The sequence below is a fragment of the Polypterus senegalus genome, chromosome 2, assembly GCF_016835505.1.
Source record: "Polypterus senegalus isolate Bchr_013 chromosome 2, ASM1683550v1, whole genome shotgun sequence".
Taxonomy (NCBI): domain Eukaryota; kingdom Metazoa; phylum Chordata; class Cladistia; order Polypteriformes; family Polypteridae; genus Polypterus; species Polypterus senegalus.
Window position 1 is genome coordinate 286,331,899 of NC_053155.1, and position 14,350 is coordinate 286,346,248.

General features: G+C 40.4%; 1 protein-coding gene across 1 annotated transcript; it reads right to left on the reverse strand.

Annotated features, from left to right (window-relative positions):
* Window positions 1-6,096: 6,096 nt before the first annotated feature.
* Window positions 6,097-7,092, reverse strand: LOC120524605 (olfactory receptor 146-like). The gene has a single exon (XM_039746436.1). The coding sequence runs from the start codon at window positions 7,090-7,092 to the stop codon at window positions 6,097-6,099; it is 996 nt and encodes a 331-aa protein (XP_039602370.1).
* Between the last annotated feature and the right edge of the window lie 7,258 nt (window positions 7,093-14,350).

The following is a 14,350-nucleotide window of genomic DNA, read 5'->3' on the forward strand; positions in this document are numbered from 1 at the left end:
CTAGAATGAACAGGCAGTCGTGTGTGGTAGGCGGGCAGTGAAACAGCTTGCTGCAGGGAGCCGCCCGAGGTGACACTACACTGCTCAAGCTGCGAAATCGACCCTCTCCAGCCTCCGTCCAGCCACTGCTTACAGCGTCCCCAGGCAGAAGATGATGGAGTGGCAGTTACTGAGGCGCATGCGTCGCAGCTGCAGCCCCGTTCGTATGTCGTAGGTCGGATGTCCGTAACCTGGGGACTACCTGTACTGTCTTTTTCAAACATACTAACCTCCAATTCCTGTCCTTCCTTTTCTTTCTCCAAATACCCAATCACCACACAATCAGCACTGTAATAGACGTTAAGCCATCTGTAAGCTTAGAACACTGATTCTTCAAAACATTTAAGGGACATTGAAATATCTTTGTAATTTTCAATTACTCTATCAATCCATCCTTCCAGTGTTGCGCCAGCCACAGCAATAATACAGCACGAGGCAGGAACAAACCGTGAACGAAGCTCAAATTACTCGCTAGCGCTGCGGCACCATGTAGTTAAAGTTTTATCTGTATAATATAATAAATATGTTTTGCTGCATTTCATCTTAAAAATTATATCGCCATCATATGTAAATACGCGCTTTATAAAGTGGCTCAGGTGGTGCAATATTATAACCGTATCATAAGTGCAAACAGTTCTACAAGGAGCACTTGATGGAGTGATTGAGTGCATGTACAGTTCTTGGGATGAAACTGTTTGTGAACCGCGAGGTCCGAACAGGAAAGGCTCTGAAGCATTTGTTGGATAAGACCAGTTCAAATAGCAAATGGCTGAGGCAACGTGTGCTTGATGCTGTATACCAATAATTCTCTTTCCAATCAGCTGCTGTACTCGTGTGATTTACACTCAGATACAGTGATATAAATACTCCGAGTGGTGCAGTGAGTCTAATATGGAAAAAGATTATCCGATGTGGCAACCCCTAACTGGAGCAGCTGAAAGAAGAAAAATAAGGTGCAGTGAGAGTAACAACTCTAAAGCAGCTATTGTATTTGGAATAGTTTGACCATTCTGTGGACCATTATATTGTTACAGGTTAATTAAAATCAGATGCATTAAAGTAATAAACAATATGCGGTTAATTTCAGTGTATTTATAAAGCCATGTCAGGGATGTGGATCTGAAAAAGAAAGATAAACCACACAGGAACAGTAGCACTGCTTTGACGCTGGGTGCCGCCAGTCTGCAAAACCAAATGCAGATCTTGCGTACGACAGGGTATGAGCTACCGTGGAAATGTGCGTGGCTTTATGGCAAGTTTAGGTTTTATACATCGGGATTTGAACGTGGAAACGTTCTTACACAACATTTCTGTGTGTATGCACCATTTATACATGAGGAAAAAGGTGACTGTTATTGGAAAAGGTGTTGAGTGGGGACAACATCATGAGAAACCCTGTACAGTAGATGTTGGGAAACGAATGTGAAAGGGGGGCATTTTTTGATAAGAACTGTAATATATCTTGGGCTCACCAAACATTCAGGGCTCACTTCATGAACTGAGACGGCTTTAGGTGCTCTGCAATTGTTTTTTATGCTGTGCAATAAAGTCAAAATTCTGACTGCCTTTCTGAAGATTACTCCACAACAAGCACGAGATTAAAGTGAATAGTATGTTCCTGAATTATATTGTTGAAGTGCAACATTACTAAACTTGATGAAATGGAAATAACAGAAAGGTACATATTAAGATATTTAGTAAAATGTACAGTAGTACATTATGTAACTTATGTACTCATAAGTTTAGCTTAGTTTCATATTCTGGAACTATTATATCTATGCAGTATGTGTTGGGTAAAATTTCTCACCACCAGTTAGGTAGGATAACAGAGCCCTAAAATGGTAATATCTGAATGTTAGAGTATTCCTTTAACCTGCAACGATAAATAGCTTGCAGACCTCAGGATAACGAGAACAAACAAAAGTGGGTCATAATTCAGACCAATTCAGAACTGTGTCAGAATGGAAGAAACAGAAATTTGATAGAGGATGCTTATTAGGTGAAGGGAGATATTTGTTCATGCATTCCAAAGAGCAGTACAGCACAGCACAGCAGTAAACCCACAATGTGGTGGAAACCAATATAATATGTATGGGCATTGTCTTCAGAAATCATCAGGAGGAATTAGATTTTCATTTCTGGGATGTAAAAGCTGGGACAGTTGTATGTGAAATGCTATAAAACATTAAAATAATTAAAGTTATAAACGTTAAAGTTCCTTTCTGCTCTTATAGATGAGGGTGTATACCATGACGGTGTGGAGGCTAGACAGGCCATTATCACCAATGCATTTACAGTTCTTCTCTATGAATAAACAGACCATTCACAATCAGAAAAAATGCTGCAGTTTTTTAAAAACAGTGGAATTTATTTACATCTTCATTTACATAATGGGAAAAAAGTTAAATAAATTTATCCAAATGCAATGAATATTTTAATTATTCTGGTGTTCTCTGTTTGTCTGAAAGAGAGTTAGGTTCTACAAAAATACTTAATATTTATTTTTTCTGCATTTAATTTTGTGTAATGTTTTAACAATATTTGTAATTTTGTGTAGTACTCAAGACTTGGAGATAAAGTACACATAAAGTAAAAAAATGAATTCAGCCTTTTTTAATGTTGCAAATTTAATTTGTGATGTTTTATCAATTTGTTAATAAAATATTAACTTCAAAATTTTAATTTTCCTTCATGAAAAACATGTTGAATAGCTAATATTCACATTTATTTACAAAGGAAAAAATCTTAATTTTACATTCTTAGTTTTCACTTTTAAGAAAAAAGCACTCAAATTTCCACTGTTCATACAATCAATTAAGTAATGCTTATTAATCTACTAGTCTACGACAAAGGCTACAAAATTACAAAAGTGTTCACAAGATAAAAACAGTTCTTAAAATAAGTTGACTATTTAATCAAATACAAAAAGCCCGAAGAGGTAACGTGGGTCCCCCTTCCCATGGGCTCACCACCTATGGGAGGGGCCAAGGAGGTCGGGTGCAGTGTGAGTTGGGTGGTGGTCGAAGGCGGGGACCTTGGCAGTCTGATCCTCGGCTACAGAAACTGGTTCATGGGACGTGGAATGTCACCTCTCTGAAGGGGAAGGAGCCTGAGCTAGTGCGTGAGGTGGAGAGGTTCCGGCTAGATATAGTCGGACTCACCTCGATGCACAGCTTGGACTCTGGAACCAATCTCCTTGAGAGGGGCTGGACTCTCTACCACTCTTGAGTTGCCCCCAGTGAGAGGTGCCGAGTGGGTGTGGGCATACTCATTAAACCCACGACTTGGAGCCTGTGCATTGCGGTCTACCCCGGTGAACAAGAGGGTAGCCTCCCTACGCCTTCAGGTGTGGGGAAGGGTCATAACTGTTGTTTGTGCGTATGCGCCAAATGGCAGTTTGGAGTATCCACCCTTTTTGGAGTCCCTGGAGGAGGTGCTAGGGGGCATACCTACTGGGGACTCCCTCGTTCTGCTGGGAGACTTCATTGCTCACGTGGGAAATGACAGTGAGACCTGGAAGGGCATGATTGGGAGGAATGGCCCCCCCCCGATCTGAATCCGAGCGGTGTTTTGTTATTGGACTTCTGTGCTCGTCACGGATTGTCCATAACGAACACCATTTTCAAGCATAGGGGTGTTCATATGTGCGCTTGGCACCAGGACACCCTAGGCCTCAGTTCGATGATCGACTTTGTCGTTGTGTCGTCGGATTTGCAGCCACATGTCTTGGACACACAGGTGAAGAGAGGGGCGGAGCTGTCAACTGATCACCACCTGGTGGTGAGTTGGCTTTGATGGTGGGGGAGGATGCCGGTCAGGCCTGGTAGACCCAAACGTGTTGTAAGGGTCTGCTGGGAACGTCTGGCAGAGTCCCCTGTCAGAAGAAGCTTCAACTCCCACCTCCGGCAGAACTTCGACCAAGTCCCGAGGGAGGTGGGGGACATTGAGTCCAAATGGGCCATGTTCCGTGCCTCTATTGTTGAGGCAGCTGACCAGAGCTGTGGCCGTAAGGTGGTCGGTGCCTGTCGTGGCGGCAATCCCCGAACCAGTTGGTGGACACCGGCGATGAGGGATGCTGTCAAGCTGAAGAAGGAGTCCCATAGGACCTTTTTGTCCTGTGGGTCTCTGGAGGCAGCTGATAGGTACCAGCAGGCCAAGCGGAATGCAGCTTTGGTGGTTGCTGAAGGAAAAACTTGAGAGTGGGAGGAGTTTGGGGAGGCCATGGAGAACGACTTTCGGACGGCTTCGTGGAGATTCTGGTCCACCATTCGGCGTCTCAGGAGGGGAAAGCAGTGCAGTGTCAACACTGTTTATGGTGGGGATGGTGCATTACTGACCTTGACTCGGGACGTTGTGAGTCAGTGGGGGGAGTACTTCGAAGACCACCTCAATCCCACTAACATGCCTTCCAATGAGGAAGCAGAGTTTTGGGACTCAGGGGTGGGCTCCCCCATCTCTGGGGCCAAGGTCACCGAGGTGGTCAGAAAACTCCTTGGTGGCAGGGCCCCAGGGGTGGATGAGATATGCCCGGAGTTCCTCAAGGCTCTGGATGTTGGTAGGACTGCCTTGGTTGACATGCCTCTGCAACATCGCATGGCCATCAGGGATAGTGCCTCTGGATTGGCTGACTGGGGTGGTGGTCCCCCTCTTTAAGAAAGGGGACCGGAGGGTGTGTTCCAACTACAGAGAGATCACACTCCTCAGCCTCCCTGGAAAAGTCTATTCGGGGGTCCTGGAGAGGAGGGTCCTTCGGATAGTTGAACCTTGGATTCAGGAGGAACAGTGTGGTTTTCATCCAGGTCGTGAAAAAGTGGACCAGCTCTAAACCCTTAGCAGAATCCTGGAGGGTGCATGGGAGTTTGCCCAACCAGTCTACATATGTTTTGTGGACTTGGAAAAGGCGTTCGATCGTGTCCCTCTGGGAATCCTGTAGGGGGTACTCCAAGAGTATGGGGTACCGGAATCCCTGGTAAGGGCTGTTCGGTCCCTGTACAATCGGTGTCAGAGCTTGGTCCGCATTGCTGGCAGTAAGTCGAACCCATTTCCAGTGAGAGTTGGACTCCGCCAGGGCTGCCCTTTGTCACCGATTCTGTTCATAACTTTTATAGACAGAATTTCTAGGCGTAGCCAGGGCATTGAGGGGGTCCGGTTTGGTGGACTCAAGATTGGGTCACTGCTTTTTGCAGATGATGTTGTCCTGTTTGCTTCATCAGGCCGTGATCTTCAGCTCTCTCTGGATCGGTTCGCAGCTGAGTGTGAAGTGGCTGGGATGGGAATCAGCACCTCCAAATCCGAGACCATGGTACTCAGCTGAAAAAGGGTGGAATGCCCCCTCAGGGTTGGGGGTGAGATCCTGCCTCAAGTGGAGGAGTTCAAGTATCTCGGGATCTTGTTCATGAGTGAGGAAAGAATGGAGCGTGAGATCGACAGGCGGATCGGTGTGGCGTCCGCAGTGATGCGGGCTCTACATCAGTCTGTCGTGGTGAAAATTTACCGGTCGATCTATGTTCCTACCCTCACCTATGGTCATGAGCTATGGGTAGTGACCAAAAGAACGAGATCGCGAATACAAGCGGCAGAAATGGGTTTCCTCCGTAGGGTGTCTGGGCTTTCCCTTAAAGATAAGGTGACAAGCTTAGTCATCCGAGAGCCGCTGCTCCTCCACATCGAGAGGAGTCAGATGAGTTGACTCGGGCATCTGATCAGGATGCCTCCTGGACGGCTCCCTGGTGAGGTGTTCTGAGCACGTCTAACCGGGAGGATGCCCCAGGGAAGACCCAGGACACGCTGGAGGGACTATGTCTCTTGGCTTGCCTGGGAACACCTTAGAATTCTCCCGGAAGAGCTAGAAGAAGTGGCCAGGGAGAGGGAAGTCTGGGCATCTCTGCTCAAGCTGCTGCCCCCGTGACCTGATCTCGGATAAGCGGAAGAGGATGGATGGATGGATGGCAAAAATTTAGTAAACAAAATAATGACATCTGCACAGATAAAGTTGAATTTACTTTATTAGTTATAACTTGTAATTGTCTTATACTCTATAATGTAATAACACAATTACTATGCCAGAAATTTGATTTTGACTACTTTCTTCATAGCTGTCTTCATCTCATCAGTTTTTAGTGTGTAAATAATTGGGTTCAGCATTGATGGAATTGTAGCAGACAGAGAGTTATTAAGAATTCTTATATTGGAATCAATAAACTGTGACAAAACATACGTAATAGCCAGAGGAACATAAAATATTACAACCAAGATGATGTGTGAAATGCAGGTTTTTAGTGCTTTTTGCTTTCCATCAGTTGATCTCATTTTAAACAGTGTAACACCAATGAATATATAAGAACAGAGAATGAAGAATAAAGGTAAAAAAAGAAACACAACTGTATCAAACCAAGCAATCGTTACGTTTGGGTAAATGTCATTGCAAGCTAAGAAGTACACGGGTCCATGATCACAAAAATAACTGTTTACCACTGTGGACTGGCAGAAGTTGAGTCTTCTGATTAGAAGCACAGTAATGGAAAAACTGACTGCAGCAAACATCCAGAGTGACACTATGATTCCTACCATCCTGCTGTTAGAATTAATGCTGTGATATTGAAGAGGGAAGCATATGGCAAGAAAGCGGTCATAAGCTAATATTAACAGTGAAAGTGACTGCATTGAGTTAAAGAAATGAACAAAAAACATATCAGCTAAACACGCTTCATATGAAATAAAACTGGAGTTAAAAAGAAACATTTCTATCAGTTTAGGAATGACAGCTGTAGTTGTGCCTAAGTCAACTAATGCCAAGTGAACAACAGCAAGATATTTTGGATTGTGAAGACTTTGATCTAAATATATTAATATAATGAGAAATATATTTGAAAACACTGCAAAAATATACATAATAAATAAAAAAATATAAAAACAGTAAGCAAAAGACAACTCCTGTAAGCCTCTTATATAAAACATTTCTGGCCGAACAAATGTATTATTTGCAGAACTTTTTAAACTCTGAGAACTCATCACAAGCAGATTCTTGCCTTTTTCATTCAGTGTAATATACATCTTTCTAGGAAAAAATAATTAGATATTTGCTATTAATTTCGAGTCCTTCTGACAACAGTATTTACATCATTGCCTCTAAATAATTGTTTGAAATTTGAATAATGTACTATTTATTATTATTATTATTACTATTTACATTTATTAATGTACTATCTCTGTTTTTATGTTGCCTTGCCTTTGTTTAATCTTTTTATGTGTGCACTTTGAGATTTACTGCTAATGTAATGTGCCCTCTAAATAAAATACATTATTATTATTATTATTATTATTTATTATATGTCCTTTTAATAGATATACTATAATATTCACAACACATTAGTATAATCTGTGCTCTCAACTTGCTCATAAGTTACACAATGACATTTAAGGTAAGATATCCTAAACAATACAAACATATCTTTATGCTTCCCCAGTATTTTGCCTTCATCAGTTTGTGAATAGTAATATAATATAAAAAAGTACAATTGTTCAAATATTTTTGAAATTGCTTTTCTTTTCAACACAATAATTTGAAAAGAATACACAATAAACTTTTGAAACAGAATCATACAGACACATTGTTGAAATTTCATAAACAAACAAAAAAAACAATCACTGAAAATTGTACTAATTTAGACTGTGTACTTACTGCTTTTTTCATTAGCTTATGAATTAAAAAAATAGTTACAAAGAAGATTACTCTAACCTATAAAAATATTTTTTACCATGTAACCTTAAAGAAATGAAAAAGTAAAAAGATCTTATTTTGTTTCTGGCATGAAAGAGTACAACTCTGCTTGTAGGTAAAAAATGAAGCTCTCATTAAAGATCCAATAAACATTTAAATTTCACATATTCTACAAAGAGTTATAAAATTCTTGTTGTTGCAGTTTTTGCAATTCAGTTCTGCCTTCTTTACTGTTTCATATTTTACAAACTATTTTATATGGCAGTGCTTTTAATGAGATGCTAATCATATTCATAAAACTGACTAATGTTAACCTTTCTTAGTTCACTTGAGACGTTTCAAACAAAGAGTACATGCAATTACATCAGCACAGTGTATTCAATTAATACAGTATGGCATCTGAAGGAAAATTTATGGAATGCATTCACTTGTGTTATGTCTTTATTTTGATTAAATATAGTTCATGACATAATGTTACACATAAACAGTATAATGATATGAAAATTATCATTATCATATTTTTCCTAAACAAAGATGTTTCTCTTTTAACAGTATGTTACAGACATACAGTGTACTGATATTATTTGTGATTTTCACTGTACTATGATTTTAAATGATTCCTATTTCTGTATTGGAATAACTGCAATTCCTTGACAGTTTTTGATCATCACAATATGTACAAACACAAATGAACCATAAAGCAATTAATGTTCTTTCCTGCTGCCTAAATATTCATATTTCCCCCATTTCCAGACCCTGGTTCCTTCACTTACCTTCCATAGGCCAATTCAGATTTGAACCCAGATCTCTGCAAGTGTACACAAGGCTTTTGACCATCTTGACCTTAAGTGTTTAATTAGATGTATTTGTAATTTGGTTGTACAGCTTATGGGTCAGCTTCATATTCTAGTTTAAAAAGACTGGATGTTAGTCAAGTACAACCTTTAAGAATATGCTGTTGTGCTGTAAAATCTTTACCTGCTTCACTTATACTTTTTGATATAGGACAAATATATTTAAATATTCATAAATTACAGTTGTTGTTAATGTGCTGTAATACAATTAAAAGGCATACAACTGATTAACCATAATTAAGTTCTACTTGGAGTTTGCAATAGAATTAGAGAGGAATAGAATAGAACTTTGTCTAGGTAGTGTGATTATTTGTTTAGACTCTTTCTCAGCTTAACAGAGTGTAAAAACTTGTCATTTTCCATCAAGACTTAATTTAAAGTGAATCAAACATTGTATTGTTTCTGTAAAACCTTTGAGCAGCTCTGTATGTTTGTGGCTTAATAGAGTGCTCTGGAGATGAAGAGGTTAATTCAGCATGCAGTCTCACCAATCAGAGGGGTTAATCTGTGGTCAGGAAGAAGTGTGGGGAACAGGATAGGGTAGCGTTGGTGTATGGCCTGCAGTTTGGGCTGTGGGCAGATAATAAAGACCAGAGGAAGAGGACAGAATGGTAACAGATGCTTTGGAGCCTAAAATTAAAAAAAAATGTAAAAAGGCGTATTGTAATCTTAAAAATGAGTCTTATGAATTTGCAGATGAAAGTAAAGTCTGAGTGTTGCAGACTAGCAATGAACCCATGGAGTTTGCTTCAGCATGAGTCCTGTGAAATCACCAAAATTTTCAGCGAAATGCATTGAAGTCAATTTGGAAATGAACTAGTTAAGAATGCATTATGAAGGTGCAATTGTCTTTTATGAGTCCCTGAGCCCAAGGAAAGCATTTGCCATCTATGCTGAACTAATTATTGTGGCATGAGCTATGGAACAGCAGTGCCAGCCATTGTGCCAATGTGCCTATGCCTCAGACAACAAAGATGCAGGCAGAATGATAATCACAAACAAAGTGCAAAAACTGAATGGAAACAAGCAATAGCTGAAGAAAAAAAAATTCAAGGCAGTAATTGGCTGTGTCATGAAGCAACGGAATGGGACTGGCTCATTCCGTTGTTTGAAGTAGTGGCTTCACACATTCTTTTTGTTTGCAATCTATCTGAGCATATCATTCACGCCTTTTCCATCAAAAAGATAGAAATGCTGTGTGAGCAGTAATAAATCTTTCATTATTATGATTTTACAGGATGTCATGTGTTTTCTGAATTTGGGCTCCCTCAAGGTTAATTTTAACTGCGGTCCCTGTCTAATTGCACCTGCAATTGGACAACATAGTAAATTAGACATGGAACATGGTGGCATGTGAATGAGCACACAGGACTTAGTTTCAGATATTTGCTGGCACTGCAGATAATATTTACATTATAATCATCACATGTACCCCTCAAATGAAAATACTGCAAGTTTTTTTTTTTTCAACACACGTGGTTGCCAATCATGTACGAAGCAGAGTGGGCAACGATATGAAATGTTAGGCAGAGTATGCATCCAATATGCATGTGTGAAAGTTCACATGATGTCCAACTGGTCTCGCAAAGCATCACGGGACACTGGAAAAAAAAAAACAGTTTATCTAAGCCTGCACAATGAATTTTCAGAAAAATATTTGGCAAACAAGTTCACCTGAGAATACAACATATTTGCTGTGAAAATTTTCGGCAATCAACACTAGTCTGAAATTGTTCAAGATAAATGAACCAGGAAAATCACACACAATGTATCAAGGCATTGATTTTTATCTGCATTTAATTTAATTTTGAGCATTGCTTTCAGTATATTTGTAATTTTATGCAATGCTTCGGGCTTGTAGATTAAAGTATACACCAAATACAAACACATTGAATTGAGCTACATTGTATTTCATAATGTTATATGCGGACAACAATACAAATTTCCATACCGGATCGGTCAAGCCCCAGGTTAACAACGACAGCCACCAGTACTGTTAGTCAACAGGGTGCTGGTGGAAATTGGGCTACTGTAGGCCGAAGAAGGAGAAGAAGAGGGGGAAAACGTGTCTGGAGGCAGGAGGAGAGGAGGAAGGTAAAGAGAGTGGAACTGAGGGTAGGAACTTTGAATGTTGGCAGTGTGACTGGTAAGTGGAGAGAGTTAGCCAATATGATGGAGAGAAGGAAGATTGATATATTGTGTGTGCAAGAGACTAAATGGAAGGGGAGTAAGGCCAGGTGGATCGGAGGTGGATTCAAATTGTTCTATCATGGTGTGGTTAGGAGGAGAAATGAAGTAGGGTTATTCTGAAGGAACAGTATGTCAAGAGTGTTTTGGAGGTGAAAAGAGTGTCAGACAGAGTATGATTATGAAGCTGGAAATTAGAGGTGTGATGATGAATGTTAGTGCATATGCCCCACAGGTTGGGTGTGCAATGGATCAGAAAGAAGATCTTTGGAGTGAGTTGGATGAAGTAATGAACAGTGTACCCAAGGGACAGAAAGTGGTGATTGGAGAAGATTTCAATGGACATGTTGGTGAAGAAACAGAGGAGACGAAGAGGTGATGGGTAGGTATGGTGTCAAGGAGAGAAATGAAGAAGGATAAGGATTTTGCCAAAAGGATGGACATGGCTGTGGTGAATACGTATTTTAAGAAGAGGGAGAAACATAGGGTGACGTACAAAACTGGAGGAAGATGCACATAGTTAGATTCCATCCTATGCAGAAGAGTCAATCTGAAGGAGATGGAAGACTGTAAAGTGGCGGCAGGGGAAAGTGTAGTTAAGCAGCTTTGGATGGGTGTCTGTAGGATGACGTTGGAGATTAAGAAGAGGAAGAGAATGAGGGCAGAGCCAAGGATCAAATGGTGGAATTTGAAAAAAGAAGACTGCAAGGTTGAGTTTAGGGAGAATGTGAGACAGGCACTAGGTGGTAGTGAAGAATTACCAGACATTTGGGAAACTACAGCAGATGTAATAAGGGTAACAGCAAGAAGGCTGCTTGGCGTGACATTTGGACAGGGGAAAGAGGAAAAGTAAACTTGGTGGTGGAATGGGGAAGTACAGGAAGGTATACAGAGGAAGAGGATGGCAAAGAAGAATTGGGATAGTTAGAGACATTCAGAAAGTAGACAAGAGTACAAGGAGATAAGGTGCAAGGTGAAGAGAGAGGTGGTGAAGGCTAAAGAAAAGGTGTATGATGAGTTGTATGAGAGGTTGGACACTAAGGAGGGAGAAAAGGACCTGTACCGATTGGCTAGACAGAGGGACAGAGCTGGGAAAGATGTGCAGTAGGTTAGGGTAATAATGGGTAAAGATGGAAATGTACTCAGAAGCGAGGAGAGGGTGTTTAGCAGATGGAAAGAGTACTTTGAGAGGCTTACGAATGAAGGGAATGAGAGAGAGAAGAGGTTCATTGATGTGGAGATAGTGAATCAGTATGTGCAACGGATTAGCAAGGAGGAAGTAAGGACAGCTATGAAGAGGATGAAAAATAGAAAAGCCGTTGGTCCAGATGACATACCTGTGGAATCATGGAGGTGTTTAGGAGAGATGGCAGTGGAATTTTTAACTAGATTGTTTAATGGAATCTTGGAAAGTGAGAGGATGTCTGAGGAGTGGAGAATAAGTGTACTGGTGCTGATATTTAAGATTAAGGGGGATGTGCGGGACTGTAGTAACTACAGAGGGATAAAATTGATGAGCCACAGTATGGCGTTATGGGAAAGAGTAGTGGAAGCTAGGTTAAGAAGTGAGGTGATGATTAGTGAGCAGCAGTATGGTTTCATGTCAAGAAAGTGCACCCCAGATGTGATATTTGCTCTGAGGGTGTTGATGGAAAAGTATAGAGAAGGCCAGAAGGAGTTGCATTGCGTCTTTCTGAACCCGGACAAAGCATATGGCAGGGTGCCAAGAGAGGAGTTGTGGTATTGTATGAGGAAGTTGGGAGTGGCAGAGAAGTATGTAAGAGTTGTACAGGATATGTATGAGGGAAGTGTGACAGTGGTGAGGTCTGAGGTAGGAGTGACAGATGCATTCAAGTTGAAGGTGGGATTACATCAGGGATCGGCTCAGAGCCCTTTCTTATTTGCAATGGTGATGGACAGGTTGATAGATTAGACAGGAGTCCCTGTGGATGTTTGCTGATGATATTGTGATCTGTAGCGATAGTAGGGAGCAGGTGGAGGAGACCCTGGAGAGGTGGAGATATGCTCTAGAGAGGACAGGGATGGTCAGTAGGAATAAGACAGAAAACGTGTGTAAATGATAGAAAGGTCAGTGGAATGGTGAGGATGTAAGGAGTAGAGTTGGTGAAGTTGGATGAGTTTAAATACTTGGGATTAAGAGTACAGAGTAATGGGGATTAGGTGAAAAAGAGAGTGCAGGCAGGGTGGAATGGGTGGAGAAGAGTGTCAGGAGTGATTAGTGACAGATGGATTTTAGCAAGAATGGAAGGGAAGTTTTACAGGGCGGTAGTGAGACCAGCTATGTTATATGGGTTGGAGACGGTGGAAATGACCAGAAAGCAGGAGACAGAGCTGTAGGTGGCAGAGTTAAAGATGCTAAGATTTGCACTGGGTATGACGAGGATGGATAGGATTAGACATGAGTGCATTAGCGGGTTAGCTCAAGTTGGACGGTTGGGAGACAAAGTCAGAGAGGCGAGATTGCGTTGGTTTGGACATGTGCAGAGGAGAGATGCTGGGTATATTGGGAGAAGGATGCTAAGAATAGAGCTGCCAGGGAAGAGAAAAAGAGGAAGGCCTAAGAGAAGTTTTATGGATGTGGCGAGAAAGTATATGTAGGTGAAGGGTGTAACAGAACAAGATGAAGAGGACAGAAAGTTAAAATAAAATTATCCGCTGTGGCGACCCCTAACAGGAGTATCCAAAAAGAGAAGAAGAAGAAGGTAGGTTTAATTGTTGCTGCATCCTCAAACTATTAATAAAAAATAGTAACTATAAATTTTAATTTTGCCTTCATCAAATATTTGTTGTATATCTAGAGAATGTGTCTTATTCTAAAATAAAAAGGTAACATAATTTACAAAGGAAAATATTCTTAAATTTGAGTTTTAAGAAAAATGCACTTCCATTTGCATTGTTCATACAATCAATTAAGTAATGTTTACTTAATCTACTACTCTGTGACAGTGGCTACAACATTGCAAAAATGTTTGCAAAGCCAACATAAAATAATTGATGCTTTAATTAAATACAAATAGTTAAAAGTAAAACATCTGCAGCATCTATTATTGTCACAAATAAATTAGAATTTACTTGATTAGTTATTATTTGTAATCGCCTTATAGTATTTAATGCAATAACATTATTACTGGGCCATAGGCTTGATACTGATTACTTTACCTTCCCCACTCCTACTTATCCTTTTGTAAAATTTCTATATACAGTAGGTCTCTTCAGTTCTTTGTGTGTAAATAATGGGGTTCATCATTGATATAATTGTAACAAACAGAGACCTTTTAAAAATTCATATAGTGGAGTCAACAAATTGTGCAGTAATGTATATAATAGCCAGGGGAGCATAAAATACTATAACTAAGATGATGTGAGAAATGCAGGTTTTTAATGCTTTCTGCCTTCCATCAGTTGATATAGTTTTTAATAGTGCAACTCTAATAAGTATATAAAGACTAAGAATGAGACATAGCAGCATAAAAAGAAACAATGTTGTATTGAAGCATCCAGCTATTACCTTTGGGTAAAAATAATTACA